We start from the raw sequence: 17008 nt of genomic DNA, 5'->3' as shown, positions 1-17008 counted from the left end.
TGGCTGTTGCTATCCAGCCCAACGCCTGATCTGAAACTCGGCTTACCTGCGGCTCCCTTCCAAAGGAAACTTGGGTCCCGCGTGAAAAGCAAAGGACAAACATTCTCCATGTCCAGCGAAAAAATACTAATTACTGAGGAGCGAGGAGCGGCGGGGAGCCCAGGGCAAGGAGACCTGAGCGTCTGGCCAAGGAATGAGGTCTTGTGGGATTACCTTAAGGGGATCGGGCTGGGGAAACTGGAAGAGAGAAGGGGTATCCCCTCCACTGATCACCTCCATAGATAAGACTGCCCTGGGCTGAGATTTTCGCGGGTCGCTGAGGTTCACCCGCGCCCGACTCTTCCAGGATATGCGTCCCTGCTGAAAATGGCTTTAGACAGCGTTCCCACTTTTGCTAAAAGAATTCGGGGTGGAAAGGCTGTGGTTTCTCAATTCGCCAGGGAAAGGGAAGGCGTCCGCCCTCACCCACACCCCAGATGGACCCCCGCCCTCCGGCCACAGCAGTGCTAGAGCGGCCCCGGAGCCCGCGAAACTCGCCCCGCACCAACTCTGGGCTCCGGTCTCCGATCGTGAGTGTTCTAGGAGGGGAGACTGGCGGCCCCCGCTGGGGAAATTGAGCCCGGCGCCGGCCCGGACGCTGCAAGAGGGAAAGCGGGGATCCTAGACCTCGGTTTCTCAAGGTCCCCTCTTGGGATTCACTCGCACCTCGGTGTCTGGGCTCCTGGCGGCAGACCTCGCGGCGCTTGCTCAAGAGCCGGTACCGAAAGCACACCGTGAAAGTTGTGAAGGGCCGGCAGTCGCCTGACGCTTGTCTTGACCTTCGCCCTTTTAGCTCTTGGCAAAATGCTCTGGCCAAAAATGAGCCAACGGCCTCAGTTTCCCCCATCTGTAACCTGTGCATCGAGAGTGGGTTCCTTTCCCTCCAGCTCTGTCTGAGATCCTCCTCTGGCCCGGGACTTGCGAGCGTCTTCCCGGATCAGGGAGGATGGGTCAGCGCAACCCGGGCAAGTCAAGTGGAAGCGAATTGAGTCCCTAAATGGGAGTCGGGGAGTGGGCACCGGAGGCCCCTGAAGAAATACAGGACCAACCACTCTCGAATTGACGGTAACCACGCACCAGATTTGACCTGATACTGGCACGCCAGGCAACTCTTGGCACCTGGGGAACAGGGGACCTTCTAAGTGTCTCAGTCTCCTAGTTCTGGACGGAGTAGAAATGTCAGGCATCTGCGTGGTTTTGTTGCCCGGTTCCCTGTAGATCCACATCTCTCAAGCTTTCCTAACTATGCTGCTCAGAGGTGGATCCACTCAAGTGGGAATATCGCATAGGAACTCCTGCAGAGATAAATTTCAGCCCCAAAGCTGTCCTGACTGAGTGGAACACACCACCACCACCACCATCATGACCACCTTCCCCCTCGCCCTGCCACCAACCATCAAGTTTTCCCGCAGTTTCTGAGTTTGAGACAGTTTCTGAGCTTTTGGCGCCCCCACTGGATACAGCTGGAAATTGCAACCCGTTTTAAGTCGACTGAAGTTTACAAAAAGATAAAATACCAAAAAAAAAAAAAAAAAAAATTGCTTGCACCAAAAGGGCAGAAAATGTATAAAGCACCACAGTTTGTGATTCAAAATGTTGTTGTATATTATATCCCTTACTGCATAACTGTATTAAAGATCTATTTATGCGTGAGCGGATATATTCACAAATATTTAAATATTCCAAAATATCTTAAAGTCACAGACGTTTTCACTGCCATTATGCCAGTAAACGTGGAAATTTCAGTAAAATACAGCTAAGTCCAGGCGCCTTGGTTAACATATCTCCCCGATGGTTTCTGAGTCTCCTCCTCAGTCTCAGGTGTCTGCAAATCACAAAGTTATACATGGCTAATGCCCCCTCCCCAGGACTCAGAAATGTGTCCATACTACGCAGGACTTTTTTTCTTTCCCAAGAAAGGACCATGTCGCACTTAAGTTTTGCGAGTGTAATCAAAGAGGTAGGAATACAAGGCTATTGTTTGCAGATCTCCTAAACTTGTAAACAAACTATAAGGTACTAGCAGCGATTGTTCAACCTCCAATGTCAGGGAATTACATTCGTTTAAAAAGAAAATCCTGTTGAGCAGGGTAGACCTTCCTACCTTATCAAAAGTTCCTTTACCTATAAGAAATACCCACTTTGGGAGAAATGAGATTTTCAAAAACACTGCATTCGTTTAATCTTGTAAGAGTGTCCGCACTTGGCGGGGGTTGGGGGGTCTGTCTTTGATATTAGGCAGGCTGATTCACAGTATCAGTAATTTGATTCAAGGCGAATTTCTGCAACAGCAAGAACGGGGGGGTGTTAAAATCATGATTTTTCTATAGTTGTGCATGTTTTTGTGATTTTGAAGGCATGTGACCCGCAGGCGACTAAAATTTTTCTTCTGTTCCAGAACAGATAATTCCGCACCTACTAACCTGGCTCTCGGAAGTTCGAGTAAACACAAAGATTGAGTGTGTTCAAATAATACTTGAAATATATCAGAGTCACCTCCACGGCCTCCCTTAGAACTCCCACCTGTGTACAGGTCTGAAAGGGCGCGACTAAAATCGGAACGACGGGCTGTGCGCCCCTCCAGGTGTCTTGTAAGGAGGACGAAAGCGGGAGAGTGGCAGGACTGTTTCGTCTGCCGCGGTGCCCGTTTGCTGGGAGTTTTACAAACCCAGTGACCGGCCTCAGCCTCGCGGCCCGGGACGGCCGAATTCGCAAAGTTCGATCTCAAAGCCAGAGCGGTTTGCAAACTTCTTTTCCAGCGGCAATTCTGCTGACGTTTTTGACTCAGGAGGCATAGAGCAGAACGTCAAAGCAGGAACCCTGTCACTGAGGAGTGTCGACAGGGTGGGGTTTGGGGGGCCAGAGAAAGACTTGTCAGAGTTCAAGGTCGGGAGGCGCACTGGACAGCCCCGAGAGCGCGGGGCTACCGCGTTGCGGCGCCGCCGCCGCCGCTGCCAGCGTTCTCCCGGACTTCGCCTTAGTTTTCATTGATTCCCTTTGCCATAGCGCAGCAGAATCCCGACCAGCCGCACCAGCCCTGGCGAACCGGAGCATGTTAATCTATTTATATGGATTATTACGGAGGAACAGCGGGCGTTGAGTCACCAAAACATTTGCTCCAAAAGACCATTTCTAAGCACTTTTGGAAGCGGGCAGGCTCCAGGCACATAAACTGAGCTACACAAGCAGCTACTTTTCTAATACTGCAAACTCCGGCTACGTCCCCGATGCTGCGGAGAGAGCAGTGAAAAGAAATGTCCGGGTGGGAGTAGATCCTAGTCTAGACACACACACACACACACACACACACACACACACACACACACACATAGATTCGCGCGGAGACGGTACCAAAATTCTGACATTCCGAGAGTAAGGCAAACTTACACACTTGGACGTCCCGGGTCCCCCGCCTTCCCCACTGCGCCCCCTTCCCCCACCCGGCCCTCCACCCTTCGGCTGCGCTCCCCTCCCCTCTCCTCCCCTCTGGTCTCGTCACCCAGCCCAGAGCCACAATCCTCCTCCCCCTCCAAAATCGGGCCCAATCAGCTGCTTGCCAACCCCGGGACTGCTGTGCTGTGATTGGCTAAACGTCTCTAAGGTGAGGGGCAGTATTTATTAAAGAGACCCGGGGCTGGGAGTTGGAGAGCCGAGAGCCGAGCTCGGAACTGACTGCAAACTTCAGTGGCGCGGCGACTCACCAGTTTCACCCCGGGAACTTTCCTTTGCAGGAGGAGAAGCGAAGGGGTGCAAGTGCCCCACTTTTGCTCTTTCTTCCCCTCCTCCTCCTCCTCCTCTCCAATTCGTCTTCCCCATTTGGAGCGGGCAACTGCGGACCCGCCACCCAGCGCCTGGCTAAGTGCTCGCTGCCGCAGCCAGGTGACGCGCCAGCCTCCTTGGGAGCCGCTCGCTCCTCGTCCGCGTCCGGGCAGCCGAGGGGAGAGGAGCCCGCGCCTCGAGTCCCCGAGCCGCCGCGGCTTCTCGCCTTTCCCGGCCACCCGCCTCCTGCCCCGGGCCCGCGTATGAATCTCCTGGACCCCTTCATGAAGATGACCGACGAGCAAGAGAAGGGCCTGTCCGGCGCCCCCAGCCCCACCATGTCCGAGGACTCGGCTGGCTCGCCCTGCCCATCAGGCTCCGGCTCCGACACCGAGAACACGCGGCCCCAGGAAAACACATTCCCCAAGGGCGAGCCGGACCTGAAGAAGGAAAGCGAAGAGGACAAGTTCCCTGTGTGCATCCGCGAGGCGGTCAGCCAGGTGCTCAAGGGCTACGACTGGACGCTGGTGCCCATGCCGGTGCGCGTCAACGGCTCCAGCAAGAACAAGCCGCACGTCAAGCGGCCCATGAACGCCTTTATGGTGTGGGCGCAGGCGGCGCGCAGGAAGCTGGCCGACCAGTACCCGCACCTGCACAACGCTGAGCTCAGCAAGACGCTGGGCAAGCTCTGGAGGTAGGGCCCGGCGGGGGGCAGTGTGGTGGGGTGGGCTCCGGCGCGGCTGGGGGCGCTGGCCCGGGCTGAACGTCCCTGCCCCGCCCCCCGCGGCAGGGAGTTGCCGTTCCGGGAGCCAGCGCGCGGCGGAAGGGGGGGTTAGTTTGGCTCTAAGTTGGACAAAGTTCTTTAGATGGCTCGCAGGGATTTTGGGGGGGACAGCCGAGGACAGGGCTTGTAGAACTCTAATCGCCTTGAACATCGGGGTGGGGGGCCTCGCCCTCCCTGGAACTGCACTCTTTCGTCCAGCCCTACACGCAAGGAGATGGGTTGCAGGGTGGGGGGAAACTGAGGCTGGAAGAGACCCCCCCGGCAGGAATGGGGTAAAGGAGGGAGGTTGCAGGGTTTGGGGGTTGGGGGGAGCGTCTCCAGCTTAAGTAGTTTTTCGGAAAGTTGGGGTGGGGGTGGCGCATAACTCCGGTAGCAAAGACGTTTAGAGCTGCAGCAATGGGTAGCTGTTTTCCTCGTCGAGGTTTCCAAAATAGAAGGAAAGGGGGGCGGAGCGAGGAGTGACCTCTCAGGTCGGACGACAGGAACTCAGTATTTTCTTTGCTTTTACTTTTTTTAAATTTTTTACTTTCTCATTTTACTTTTTTTTTTTTTTTTTTTTTTTTTTTTTTTTTTTTTTTTAAGTTACGAGCTGTGGCAGAGAAGAGGGAGGATAGGGGTTGTGTACCGGGGAGCTGGGGGCCTGACACCACGCCGGGCTCTCTGACTTCCCCCTCTTTTTCTCTGCGCTCCCCCCTCCCCCCACCAGACTGCTCAACGAGAGCGAGAAGCGGCCCTTCGTGGAGGAAGCAGAGCGGCTACGCGTGCAGCACAAGAAGGACCACCCGGATTACAAGTACCAGCCGCGGCGGAGGAAGTCGGTGAAAAATGGGCAGGCCGAGGCCGAGGAGCCCACCGAGCAGACGCACATCTCTCCGAACGCCATCTTCAAGGCTCTGCAGGCCGACTCGCCGCACTCCTCCTCCGGCATGAGCGAAGTGCACTCCCCCGGTGAGCACTCGGGTGAGTCCCACCCGGCTCCAGGCCAAGCCACCCCCAGCCCCATTGGGCACATACCCAGGCCCCCGCCTAGGAGGCTCTGTCTGACGGGGGACTTTGTGCTCCCCGGGGACGGAAGCCCTCACCTCTGCACCCAGTCCCGCTCCCCATGCTGCCCAGGGTCCCAGCACACGCGCGAGCTCAGTCCCTGCATCCTAGGAGTCTTTTTTTTTTTATTGCAAAGTAAAATGCTTTTACAACTTTTAAGAAACTTACCCCCCCCCCCTTCGTTTCTTTGCTCCCCACCCCAAAAGCACACACAGCGCTCTTCTACAAGTAGCAATTTGGTCTTCCGTACCCTTAGGGCCTCAGACCCTCCCCTGATAAAAGGAGGCTGCTAACTGTGTACCCGCGGGTTAATCATTTGGCGACTTATCTCTGGTGCAGCGGGCCTCCCGCGCCTGTGCGGGTCCTTATGACACCTTAGCAACAAGGGAGGCTCCCAACAGGGATTCCAAGACTAGGGCCTTTGCACAGCCCTCGTTGATTTTCCCGTGCTTCTTTTTCTTTTATTCCCTGCAGGGCAATCCCAGGGCCCACCGACTCCACCCACCACCCCCAAAACCGACGTGCAGCCAGGCAAGGCTGACCTGAAGCGAGAGGGGCGCCCCCTGCCAGAGGGAGGCAGACAGCCCCCCATCGACTTCCGCGACGTGGACATCGGCGAGCTGAGTAGCGACGTCATCTCCAACATCGAGACCTTCGATGTCAATGAATTTGACCAGTACCTGCCGCCCAACGGCCACCCGGGGGTGCCGGCCACTCATGGCCAGGTCACCTACACCGGCAGTTACGGCATCAGCAGCACCGCGGCGACGTCTGCCGGCGCTGGCCACGGGTGGATGTCCAAGCAGCAGGCACCGCCGCCGCCCCCGCAGCAGCCCCCGCAGGCCCCTCAAGCCCCGCAGGCACCCCCGCAGCAGCAGGCGGCGCCTCCGCAGCAGCAGCAGGCGCCCCCGCAGCAGCAGCAGGCGCACACGCTGACCACGCTGAGCAGCGAGCCGGGGCAGTCCCAGCGAACCCACATCAAGACGGAGCAGCTGAGCCCCAGCCACTACAGCGAGCAGCAGCAGCACTCGCCGCAGCAGATCGCGTACAGCCCTTTCAACCTCCCGCACTACAGCCCCTCCTACCCGCCCATCACCCGCTCGCAGTACGACTACACCGACCACCAGAACTCCGGCTCTTACTACAGCCACGCGGCGGGCCAGGGCTCTGGTCTCTACTCCACCTTCACCTACATGAACCCCGCGCAGCGCCCCATGTACACCCCCATTGCCGACACCTCGGGGGTCCCGTCCATCCCGCAGACCCACAGCCCGCAGCACTGGGAACAACCCGTCTACACACAGCTCACCAGACCGTGAGGAGACCTTAAACAAAGGGCGATGATGGCCGAGATGATCATACAAATAACCCAAGAAATAAATAACCCACCAGAATTTCCTTTGGACATTTTTTTTTTTCCTATTCCTTAAAGACACTTAAGCTAAAGGCAACTCGTACTCACATTCCAAGACAGAAATGTTACCTATCCAAACGCAGTACCAACTTGTTGTGGATCGGTGGCCAGGCCACTCTTGGCTAGATGGACCAGCAGCATTGAGAAAAACCGGACTTACCTTCAGAGCAAGTGTGGAGAATGATGGAGAGTCCTGCGACCAGTTTGCTCAATCTCCCTGCCTGTTTGGACTTTGTAATTATTTTTTAGCAGTAATTAAAGAAAAAAAAAGTCCTCTGTGAGGAATATTCTCTATTTTAAATATTTTTAGTATGTACTGTGTATGATTCATTACCATTTTGAGGGGATTTATACATATTTTTAGATAAAAAAAATTAAATGCTCTTATTTTTCCAACAGCTAAACTACTCTTAGTTGAACAGTGTGCCCTAGCTTTTCTTGCAACCAGAGTATTTTTGTACAGATTTGCTTTCTCCTAAAAAAAAGAAAAAAAAGAAAAAAAAAGAAAAAAAGTTTTAAAAAGTGTGTCGTTTAATATTAACATAAAAAAAGAAAAGCAGAATTGTGTTATGTGATCAGTTTTGGGGGTGAGCTTTGCTTAATTCCTCAGGCTTTCCGATTCAAGGAGGAGCTGCCTTAAAGAAATAATGAAAGCCTTATTTTGCAAATAGAGTAAATAAATAGTCTAGGAAGCATTGGGTAAGCTTTATCCTATATATATATTTTTTAAACAAGAGGGAAACACCTTGAGCCTTAAAACCATGCTGCTGGCAATACTTGCGCTCTATTTAGCGGGTGTCCTCCTTCCTTTGCTTGTTCCCTGCAGTCTTAAGAGAGAAGTAAAAGGTGAGCAAAGGAGAAGGGATCTGTTTGGGGAATGTTGCAGCAGCTAAGAAGTGCCCCAGTGCACTGGCCCCCTGGTCGCCTGCCCTGGCCCATGTGGACCGCAGATGCTGGAGTCTGCTTGCTCAGACATCACCTGTGCCTCTCTGAACACCAGCAGTTAACCTTCAAGACATTCCACGTGCTAAAATTATTTATTTTGTAAGGAGAGGTTTTAATTAAGAAAAAAAAAAAATCTTCCTCCTTTTTTTTTTTTAATTTTTATTTACTGTCTTTTAAAATAGGTTGTTGGAGCCTTCCTCAAAGGGTATGGTCATCTGTTGTTAAATTATGTTCTTAACTGTAACCAGTTTTTTTTTTTATTTATCTCTTTAATCTTTTTTTATTATTAAAAGCAAGTTTCTTTGGATTTCTCATCCTAGATTTGTACAAATGCCTTTTTGTCCGTCCTGTTTTTTTTTTTTTTCTTTTTCCTTTTCTCTTTGTTGTTTTTGTTGAAAACAAACTGGAAACTTGTTTCTCTTTTGTACAAATGAGAGGTTGCAAATGTAGTGTATCACTGAGTCATTTGCAGTGTTTTCTGCCACAGATCTTTGGGCTGCCTAAATTTGTGTGTGTGTGTGTGTGTGTGTGTGTGTACACAAAACAATGCAAGCAAGTATCATCAATATTCTCCTGCACTTCTCTTGCAGAGACAGAGGATGCAGGAAGGGAACCAGCCCACTGACAGATCTTAATCCTTAATTACTGCTGTGGCTAGAGAGTTTGAGGATTGCTTTTTAAAAAAGACAGCAGACTTTTTTTTTTTATTTAAAAAAAAGATATATTAACAGTTTTAGAAGTCAGAGTCAGTAGAATAAAATCTTAAAGCACTCTTATAATATGGCATCTTTCAATTTCTGTATAAAAGCAGATCTCTTTTTTAAAAAAAAAAAATATTTCTGTAACTTAAGAAACCCGACATTTAAATCATATTTTCTCTTTAGGTAAGAGGTTTGGTTTGTGTTTGTGTTTTGTTTGTTTTGCTTGTTGTTTCCCTCCAAACCATTTGTTCTCTCTGTGAAACTTACCTTTCCTTCCTTTTTTTTTTTTTTTGTATATTATTGTTTACAATAAATATACATTGCATTAAAAAGAAAATGGACCTGTGGATTTATTTACCTGTTTCTCAGGTTAAAGGGGGATTTGAGGAATTAGAGCACTAAAGAGACTCTTAAGATGCTGATCACTGGTGTTTTTGCTTTCATGAGTTTCCACAATCCTGAGAGCCACTGAGGAAGAGACTATGCATCCCCCAAACGCTAAGTAACACATGCCAGAAAGTGTCACCCCAACGGGTGACACCGAGAAAGACATGTCAGTAATTGCCCACTCCAGCAAAATGCTTGTGGTTTTAACCCCGTGCTTCGGGGTGAAAGCTGTTCCCTGGTGGAGGTCAGAGGGAACCAGAAGATTAGACCAGAAATCAGCAGCTTGCCTGCAGACAGAATGCCGGCGAGGGTGACTCCCCTTGCCTGAATGCCATATGGTCAACTTTATTTTGTTTCCATGAACACACACCACAGAAGTGGGGTGCCCACTTACAAGACAAAGGGAGCTGCAGTTAAAGGTGGGTCTTCAGGGGACCAGGGGAAGCCTGTCATGTGAACCCATCAAATGATTCAGGTCTTTCCGGATTTCTCTGCAGAGACAATGGGAGGAGATGACCTTATTTTTCTGTTCCCTTCAGTTTAACTCATTCTGAGCAGATGCAAAGCCATCCTAGAAGAAATAGAACCTAATCCTGTTTTCCTTGGCCCCAATTTGATGGGGAGTTTCCAGGTTCAGAGAAACCTTCAGGTCATTTTTCATTAAACAGATGAAATCACTTCTTCCCTCCCCCCTCCTGTAGGCCCCCGCCCCCAGCTGATGGGGGAGGTGTGTCTAAGAAGGTGAGTTGCCTCCACCACCTGGGGCTGGTTTTACCACTGGGCCTGTGTCTCTGACAGTCTTCAGCAGCACCCAGGCCCTCTGCTTCTGCTGCTTGGATCCCTGGCCTGCATCCCACGGCAGGATCATGGCAACCAGGAAAATGGTAGTTATCAAATCGGGGTAACATTAGGGCTTGGGCTCCTTTGCAGATTCCTTCAACAAACATTGATTGAGGGCCTGTGATCCGCAGGGGACTATGCAAATCCCTCCCTACCTCTCCAGACCTAGATTCTCTTCCTTGTTTGTGCCAGAGACCACAGTTTATCTCTATGTGTTTCTCTCTCTCTCCAACACTCAAAAAGTTCTTTTAAAAAGTCTCTATGGCATTCACCAATTCTTGTCCTCCTTATTTGTCCTTTGTCTATGAAAAGCAACAAAATCTCCCACCACGACTGCCCCCTTCCCTGCCAAATCTATACTCTTTGCTAGACTGTTCTTTCTTTTTCTACAAGAGAGGCCCTAGGCAGGCCTTTTTAGAGCCGGGGTGCACTGTGTGCGGATGGATATCGACTTGTCAGGTGACCTAAGGCAAGTTGCTTTGCATCTCTATGCCTCAGTTTGCCTTTTTGCCAAGAATGTTTACAATCACTCTTCCATGTAATAGGGTTGCTATTAGTGTGATTTTTGGCGAGGAATAGTCTGGTATCCACTGTATCCGACTCTCTTGGTCTGCACAGCAATTGTTTTGTATTAGAATTCCATGAGTGACACTCAGGAAAAAGGATTGTCACAAGGTCCCCAAGTGGTTCTGATACACAATAAAATGCAAGAGACACTGGAGTGTAGGGAGAAAATTCTTCAGAATCTCAGTTCCTCCTCTCCACCAGACACAGTCAAAGCCCCATATTATCAGATTATAAAATATTTTAGAGGAATTTTTACTCTAAATCCAGAAACAGAGCTTATCACTCTGGCAACGACAACACCCTGTTTGGAAAGCTAGGAAAGAGTCCTCCAGAACAGAGAAAGCTCGAATTTAGACCCAAGGTTATTTGCTTATTTGAACTAAAAAACAAAACCTTTTCTTCTTGAACTAGTCTAACAAAAAAGGGATTTTTATAAACAAAAGGGAAAAAAAAAAAACAACAAACTCCCTTGAAATCATCTTTTCATCCATTATTAAAACAGAACCCCGTGGGCTTGTTGGAGCTGTGTGTTTGATTTTCCCATTTGGACTCCATTCCATCCCTTCTGGTCGCTTGATTTCCAAAATGAACATTTTGAGGTACCACGGTGACACTTTTTATGTTAACTTGATTGATGAACTATCACTATAGCCAGAGACAGATTTACTATGAAGCTAATGAAGCCAAAGCTTCAAAACCCCTTAAGGCACTATCTTTAACCTCTTATTTTTAAAATTTAGAGTCTCTTTTCTTAAAGAGTCCCCCCCCCCCCAAAAAAAATAAATAAATAAATAAAGTAAAATAACAAGGCAGTAGAAACTTCAAACCCTACAAAACTGTGTCTGCCTGGACCCTAGCTGGTGGCCAGTAAAACACAACCACAGAGGCGGCAAACAGGATCCTTCCCTATAAGTTCTCAACAGCATCGGACACGGTGGAGGCTCTCGATTAATATCTATCTACCTTGCATCCTTATCTGTGAGTCTGATGGACCCGCCACAGAACCCCTGGTTGAGAATCTCCATGGTAACACTCTGTCACTCATCCTTACATAAGTTTATCGTTCTGAGACTGAAATGGCGTGTGGGAAAAGGAGGGGTCCTGCCATGTCCTGCGTGGATGAGGAAAGGATTTCTGTCGGAGGATGGTGCTGGCTATGGATGAATCTTATCTAATCCAATAAGCACAAGAGCCAATAATCTTTTTAAAGGGAAGGGGGTGTGACAACTCAGGTCAGGCCAAGACTGGGCCTCAAAACAAGATGGAGGAGCCCACCTTCCCTTTATTTATAGCCGCACAGGTAAAGGGGCCAAGACCGGGAGGGGCATCTTCTGTGAGGAACAGGATGGGGTGGAGTTGGGGAAGCTATTTGCTTAGAGAATTAGCATTTCCTCAGGGGTGAGCCAACTCTGCACAGGGTCATCTGAAACAGTCTCTCAAGGCTGCCGGTGCCTAGGAGTCAGACCTCTGTTCCCCATGGCTCAGCCAAGCCTGATTCTGCTAAACGGAGATGGCTCCCCACAATGGTGCTCACTCCTTCAGTGATATTAACTCGGGGTTAAATAAGGTAAAACACACCAGATATGTGAGCGACCTGCCCCGCCTCCTTACGTCACTTTTTTCTTCCTTCTCCTTTCTTCTTCTCCTTTCTCCTGACACTTCTCTTCTGCATTTTCATAGGGTCTCCTGCTGGGCCCTGACTGGGCTGTTCCTCTTGGTCCTTCACAAATTAGAACTATTTTACTTTGGATTTCGGGAGAATAATTCTGTTTAGAACTAACAAAACATGGTCAGACAATCTCAGATTTGCATTCGATGGGAAAAAAAAAAAAAACAGTTCTAAATTTGGGGTGATGTACATATTGCCATCATGCTCCTGTTAGACGCATCTCCTGAACTTAATTCAGTTACTGTCATTCCAGGTTGCATATTTCTCTTTAAGATAATTCCCACTTCTCGATCTTTCCATAAACATTTGTTGAACCCCATTTTGTGGTTCAGGATACATCAGTGAGCAAGAAAGACTGCCCGCAGGGAGCTGATTTCTTTGTGGAGAAGGTAGACAAAAATCAAATAGTACTTGCTGGTATTTTCTTATTCACATGCTACGAACAAGGTAATGGATTAGGGCCAGGTGGGAGGTCAGGCACAGGGACTGGATGGTTGACCAGTTGGGGAAGGATTTGGAGGGAAACTTCCTGACCTCTTATTTTCCATTCTTGGTCTGCATTCATTTGTCAGTGACATGGCATTTACTCTGGTCCAACTTGCGGCTACCCCATTCCCACCTTCCCCCTGTATGAGTCTCTCTATCTCTTCATGAACTGTGGGTTCATGTATGTCACACTTTGATTTTCCCCAGAAAATCCCTGAAGAGGATCCAGTCCCTGGTATCCAAAAGATTCCCTTGGATCTCCTGAGCATCAGTTCTTGCAGCCTGCAGGTATATGGAGGCAGAAATTGGGGAAATACAAAGAGAAGTCTTTGGGTATGGCTGTACTTGTGCTACAAAAATCCTTTATAGAGTGTCCTTGCTGTTGAATGTTCCTCCACCTTTTCTAGAACACTGGCATTGCTGGCTAGGAGCTCAGCGTTCCTGCTATCACAGATTACTCCTCGGAAAATCTTATCTCACAGTGTCCATCCAGTGATCCAAGAGAGCCATCTCTAAGCCAGTATGGTATGAGTCTTCTCCTTCTACCAAATGATAGCCCTTCACCTAGTTGTGCAATTTGCAAATTTTCTTTCAGTGTTCTCCCCCAAGCTAGACATTTCCAACACATTTTACGTATGCATACTTCCTATCCCCTTCCTATCTGGTGACTCTTTTACTTTATTGTACCCACTGGTATTCTCAAATGAGCACACCCTGAATTACCTGAAGAACTGCAAATATGGTTTGACTAATAAGGAATACATGTAGATTCATCAATTTTGTAACCAGAAATTGTGCTTTTATTTATTTAAATTAAAATTGTATTAGCTCTTATGGCAGCCAAATCACCCAGTTATGTGACGGTGAGCACTTTCTCATATCCTGTAATCGCGCAATTGATTTTTTTAACCCAATTACCAAGTTTTATATTTACCCCTGTTTTTCCTGAAGTATGACATATACAGGTTCAATGGAAAGAAAAAGAGGAAAAGGGATTTACATCATTGAGTCCTGACTTTGCCAGGCACTGTGGCAGATGTTTTATATACATGATCTCATTTAATCCATTTAACAACCCTTAGAGACAGGTGTTATTATTCCAATTTTATTAAAGAAGGAAACTGAGGCTCAGAGATATTAAGCAATTAACCTGAGGTCAAATAACAAATAAAAGGCACAAGCAACTACCCTAGACAGCCCCACCTCTTCATTTTCAACAGAGAATTCAAAGTAGAATTCATACCAGGAAAAGGAGAATACATGGAGAAATATAATACTTATGTTGTAAATTATGTTACAGTGAATCTTTTTAAAACAAAATCTGACTGCATAACACCCCACCCTCCATTCAGAACCTCCCAATGGTTACCTATCTGCTTGGAATAAAATCCAAATTCAACTGCCCTACTCCATCCAGTGTCTGGCAGACTACAGCCCACATACCAAATCTGGCCCACCACCTATTGTTGCAAGTAAAGTTTTATTTAAACAAAGTCTCACCCATTAGTCTACACAGTCTATGTGCTTCCCTGCTGTGATGCAAAGTTGAGTAGCTGGAACAAAGAGCATGACCCAGAGTCTATAATATTTCCTAGCCGGATCTCTACAGGAAGAGTTTGCTGACCCTGTGCCCTTTGCAGTCTTGCCCCTGCCTATTTTTGTGACCTAATCTCTTGCCGTTTCTCTCCTTATTTCCTCTGACCTCCCACCTACACACACACACACACACACACACACACACACACACACACACACACGTGCGCGCGCGCACACACAAACACACACACACCTTATTTCTCATTCTCAAATCTCTCAAACCCTTTGCTGTTTCAAGAACTTTGTACTTACTATTTTCTTGGTCTAAAATATTCTTCCATCAGAATCTTCCCTGTCTTTTTTTTACTGTCTTTCAGATCTCAACTTTCATGACGCCTGCCCCGGGAGATCCAACCTGGCTAATGTGGATGAGTGGTCCCGAACGCCCTCACAGGCTCACTTTCTACCCCGCTACTCTGTTCGGGACACCATCTTTGTCATTTATGTGTTTGTTTTCCAACTACTGACTTGGAACTCTGTTTTGTCCCCAGCTTATCTCCAGTACCTGAAAGAGCATTTAGCACCTACCAGAAACCCAATGACTAGCAAAATATTCATTCATGTATTAAATTATTTTTACCCCCACCCAGGTCCTGGGGAGTACTAGGCGTTAGAAGAGGAAAAGTCATCAACTCTTCTGTAATCAAACAGTCAATTCAGTTGACAGTTGATGACTTCATTCTGTGCCAGGTGGAGATAGGGACGCCCATCATTCTCGGAAAATTAAAGTCCTTTCCTTACGTGGTTGATTTTTTAACAAACATGATTTCATTCACTGAAATGTCCCTCTCAGGAAATGTCCAACCTGGATTAATATTAAATCTTCTCTCCTCCTTAACTCGTGATTGCTTCAGGATAAAAAGTTGCTATGTGGCAGAAAGGTGGCCCTGCTCTGGTCCACATGTCCTGTTTGCCCCTTCTCCTGCCAGCTAGCTGCTATTTTCCTGACTGCACAATAGACTCAAAGGAGTTAGGACAAGCAGGGGAGAAGAAAACAGAGACAGGGACACTGATCTGGTTGACATCACCCTCTCAGGTCCAAGAGATGGTTACCGCTGGTATCTTGGGTGCACCAGGCACTCGGGGAGAGTCCGGGCACCAGCCTGGACTGTTCATTCATACCACTGTCCTGACGTAGGCAGAGATATTTCTATTCGCACAGGTAGTTTTCAGCTTCTTCCCTCCTGCTGGGCATGCTCAGAGCACCTCCAACCTCTTCCTGCTGCGTCTCCTTGTCTTTACAGGCTACTCTGCTAGATGGAGCCCAAGATGATGCCACCCTTGCTCTTTCTCCCAGGAGACCCACGTTTGGTCAATGGAAACCCATCCCTTGCCCAGAAGTTGCCCCTTTTCCTATCTCACGCTGGTACCTAGAGTACCAGAAGCCAGTTCTCTGTGCTTCCTCAGAGCATTTAAAAACTTTGCAAACACTCTCTTTTAAAGCCCCATTTGCTCACTTTGGATTTAGTGGGTAACACCACCATACTTCTCTCCAGTGAAGAGAGGTGTGTACACTGTCTGGTCATAGCTCTCCAAAGAGCAGCCTTTACAGATTTCCTTTCCCCTCTCTGTTTTTCTTTTTCCCTCCCTTATTTCGTTATGGGGAATAAAATCAACAACAAACAGACAGACAAAAAACAAACCTCGTGTACAGCAATATGCATAGGTCTTAAGTGTACAACTCAAGTTTTGATGTCTGCATACATCTCAGCAACCACTACCCTGGCCTGATCAGAGAGCAAATCCATCACCCCGGCAAGTCTGTTCACTCCCCATTTCAGCCAGTCCCTACCTCCCATAGACAATGTCTGCTCTGGTCTCCATCACCAGAGATTAGAGAGTGTTCTTCAACTTCAGATAACTGGAATCATGCCATAAAATGTGCCCATTTATATCTGAATTCTTTGGCTCAACTTAATTTTTTGAAATTCATCACTACTATCGTCTGTTTCTGTAGTTCGTTCTTTTCTGTTCCTGAATTGTATTTCATCCAATGACTATGAGAATGTGCTCACCCAGGTTCTTGGGGGTGGGCACTCGTGTTGTTTCCAGTTTGCGGCTACTGTAAATAAAACTGAATAAAATCACTCTTGGACAAATACCTCAAAATGTGAGTACGAAATCACAGGATAAATAAATGTCTGACTTTACAAGAAATTGCCAAACCATTTTCCAAAGTGGTCAAATCATTTCACACTCCCCTAAGCTCCTAAGGAGAGTTCCGGTTCCTCTACATCAATACTAACATCTGCCAACAAATGTTCGAACTTTCAACCCCAGGTTTAGCAGGTGGGCAATGGTATCTCTACTCTTACTCAGCATTTCTGACCTTTCCCCCTTCCTCTGCACCCCCTGGAGCTCCCTTGCACCTAGTTTTCCAACAGAATTCCGGGGGCCTCAGGTCTAATGACCCCCTATGTTCTTTTGAAACCGAGATATCCGTTTCCTCTCTTCAGATGGGAAGAGTTTAGATATCTGTTTTCCTGATGACTTTTCACTTCTGCAGCTGCTCAGCACCATATGAATCCAACTAGACCAATGTGGGGACATGCCAAGCTTTGTGAGGGAGCCGACTATGTCTTCCAGGTCCAGCTGAGACAAATAGATCTGGGAGTCCAGAGCACTTCATGTGAGACTCTCAGACCCATTCACAGCCAGCTTGGGAGGTGGAGGAAGTCAAGGGAAATCTTCAACTCAGGTAAACATGGGAGCTTCTAAGGAGTGCTTGTGTAAATTGATCTAAGTCCCTGGACCTATGGGAAGGGAATCTGTAGCTC

At 48.3% G+C, this 17008-nt stretch overlaps 1 protein-coding gene across 2 annotated transcripts; it reads left to right on the top strand.

The window, feature by feature from the left end:
• The first annotated feature begins 3695 nt into the window (after nt 1-3695).
• Sox9 (SRY-box transcription factor 9) lies at nt 3696-7607 on the top strand. 2 transcript variants are annotated; one of them, XM_047542735.1, is made up of 3 exons: nt 3696-4492; nt 5289-5530; nt 6101-7607. In XM_047542735.1, the coding sequence occupies exons 1-3, from the start codon at nt 4062-4064 to the stop codon at nt 6943-6945; spliced, it is 1518 nt and encodes a 505-aa protein (XP_047398691.1). In that variant the 5' UTR covers nt 3696-4061; the 3' UTR covers nt 6946-7607. The 2 variants fall into 2 exon arrangements, with proteins under 2 accessions (XP_047398691.1, XP_047398689.1); XM_047542733.1 differs by having other exon boundaries at nt 5289-5542.
• Nucleotides 7608-17008: the final 9401 nt, after the last annotated feature.

This window comes from Sciurus carolinensis, chromosome 3 (assembly GCF_902686445.1).
Source record: "Sciurus carolinensis chromosome 3, mSciCar1.2, whole genome shotgun sequence".
Taxonomy (NCBI): Eukaryota; Metazoa; Chordata; class Mammalia; order Rodentia; family Sciuridae; genus Sciurus; species Sciurus carolinensis.
Note: the sequence above shows the minus strand (reverse complement) of the source record. Positions and strands in the feature narration are given on the sequence as shown.

Excerpts from the sequence above, each read along its gene's own strand:
- Sox9 (XM_047542733.1), top strand. The coding sequence starts at position 4,062 with ATGAATCTCCTGGACCCCTTCATGAAGATGACCGACGAGCAAGAGAAG. Across the intron at positions 4,493-5,288 it reads ACGCTGGGCAAGCTCTGGAG|ACTGCTCAACGAGAGCGAGA; the intron begins GTAGGGCCCGGC and ends TCCCCCCACCAG. Across the intron at positions 5,543-6,100 it reads CTCCCCCGGTGAGCACTCGG|GGCAATCCCAGGGCCCACCG; the intron begins GTGAGTCCCACC and ends TATTCCCTGCAG.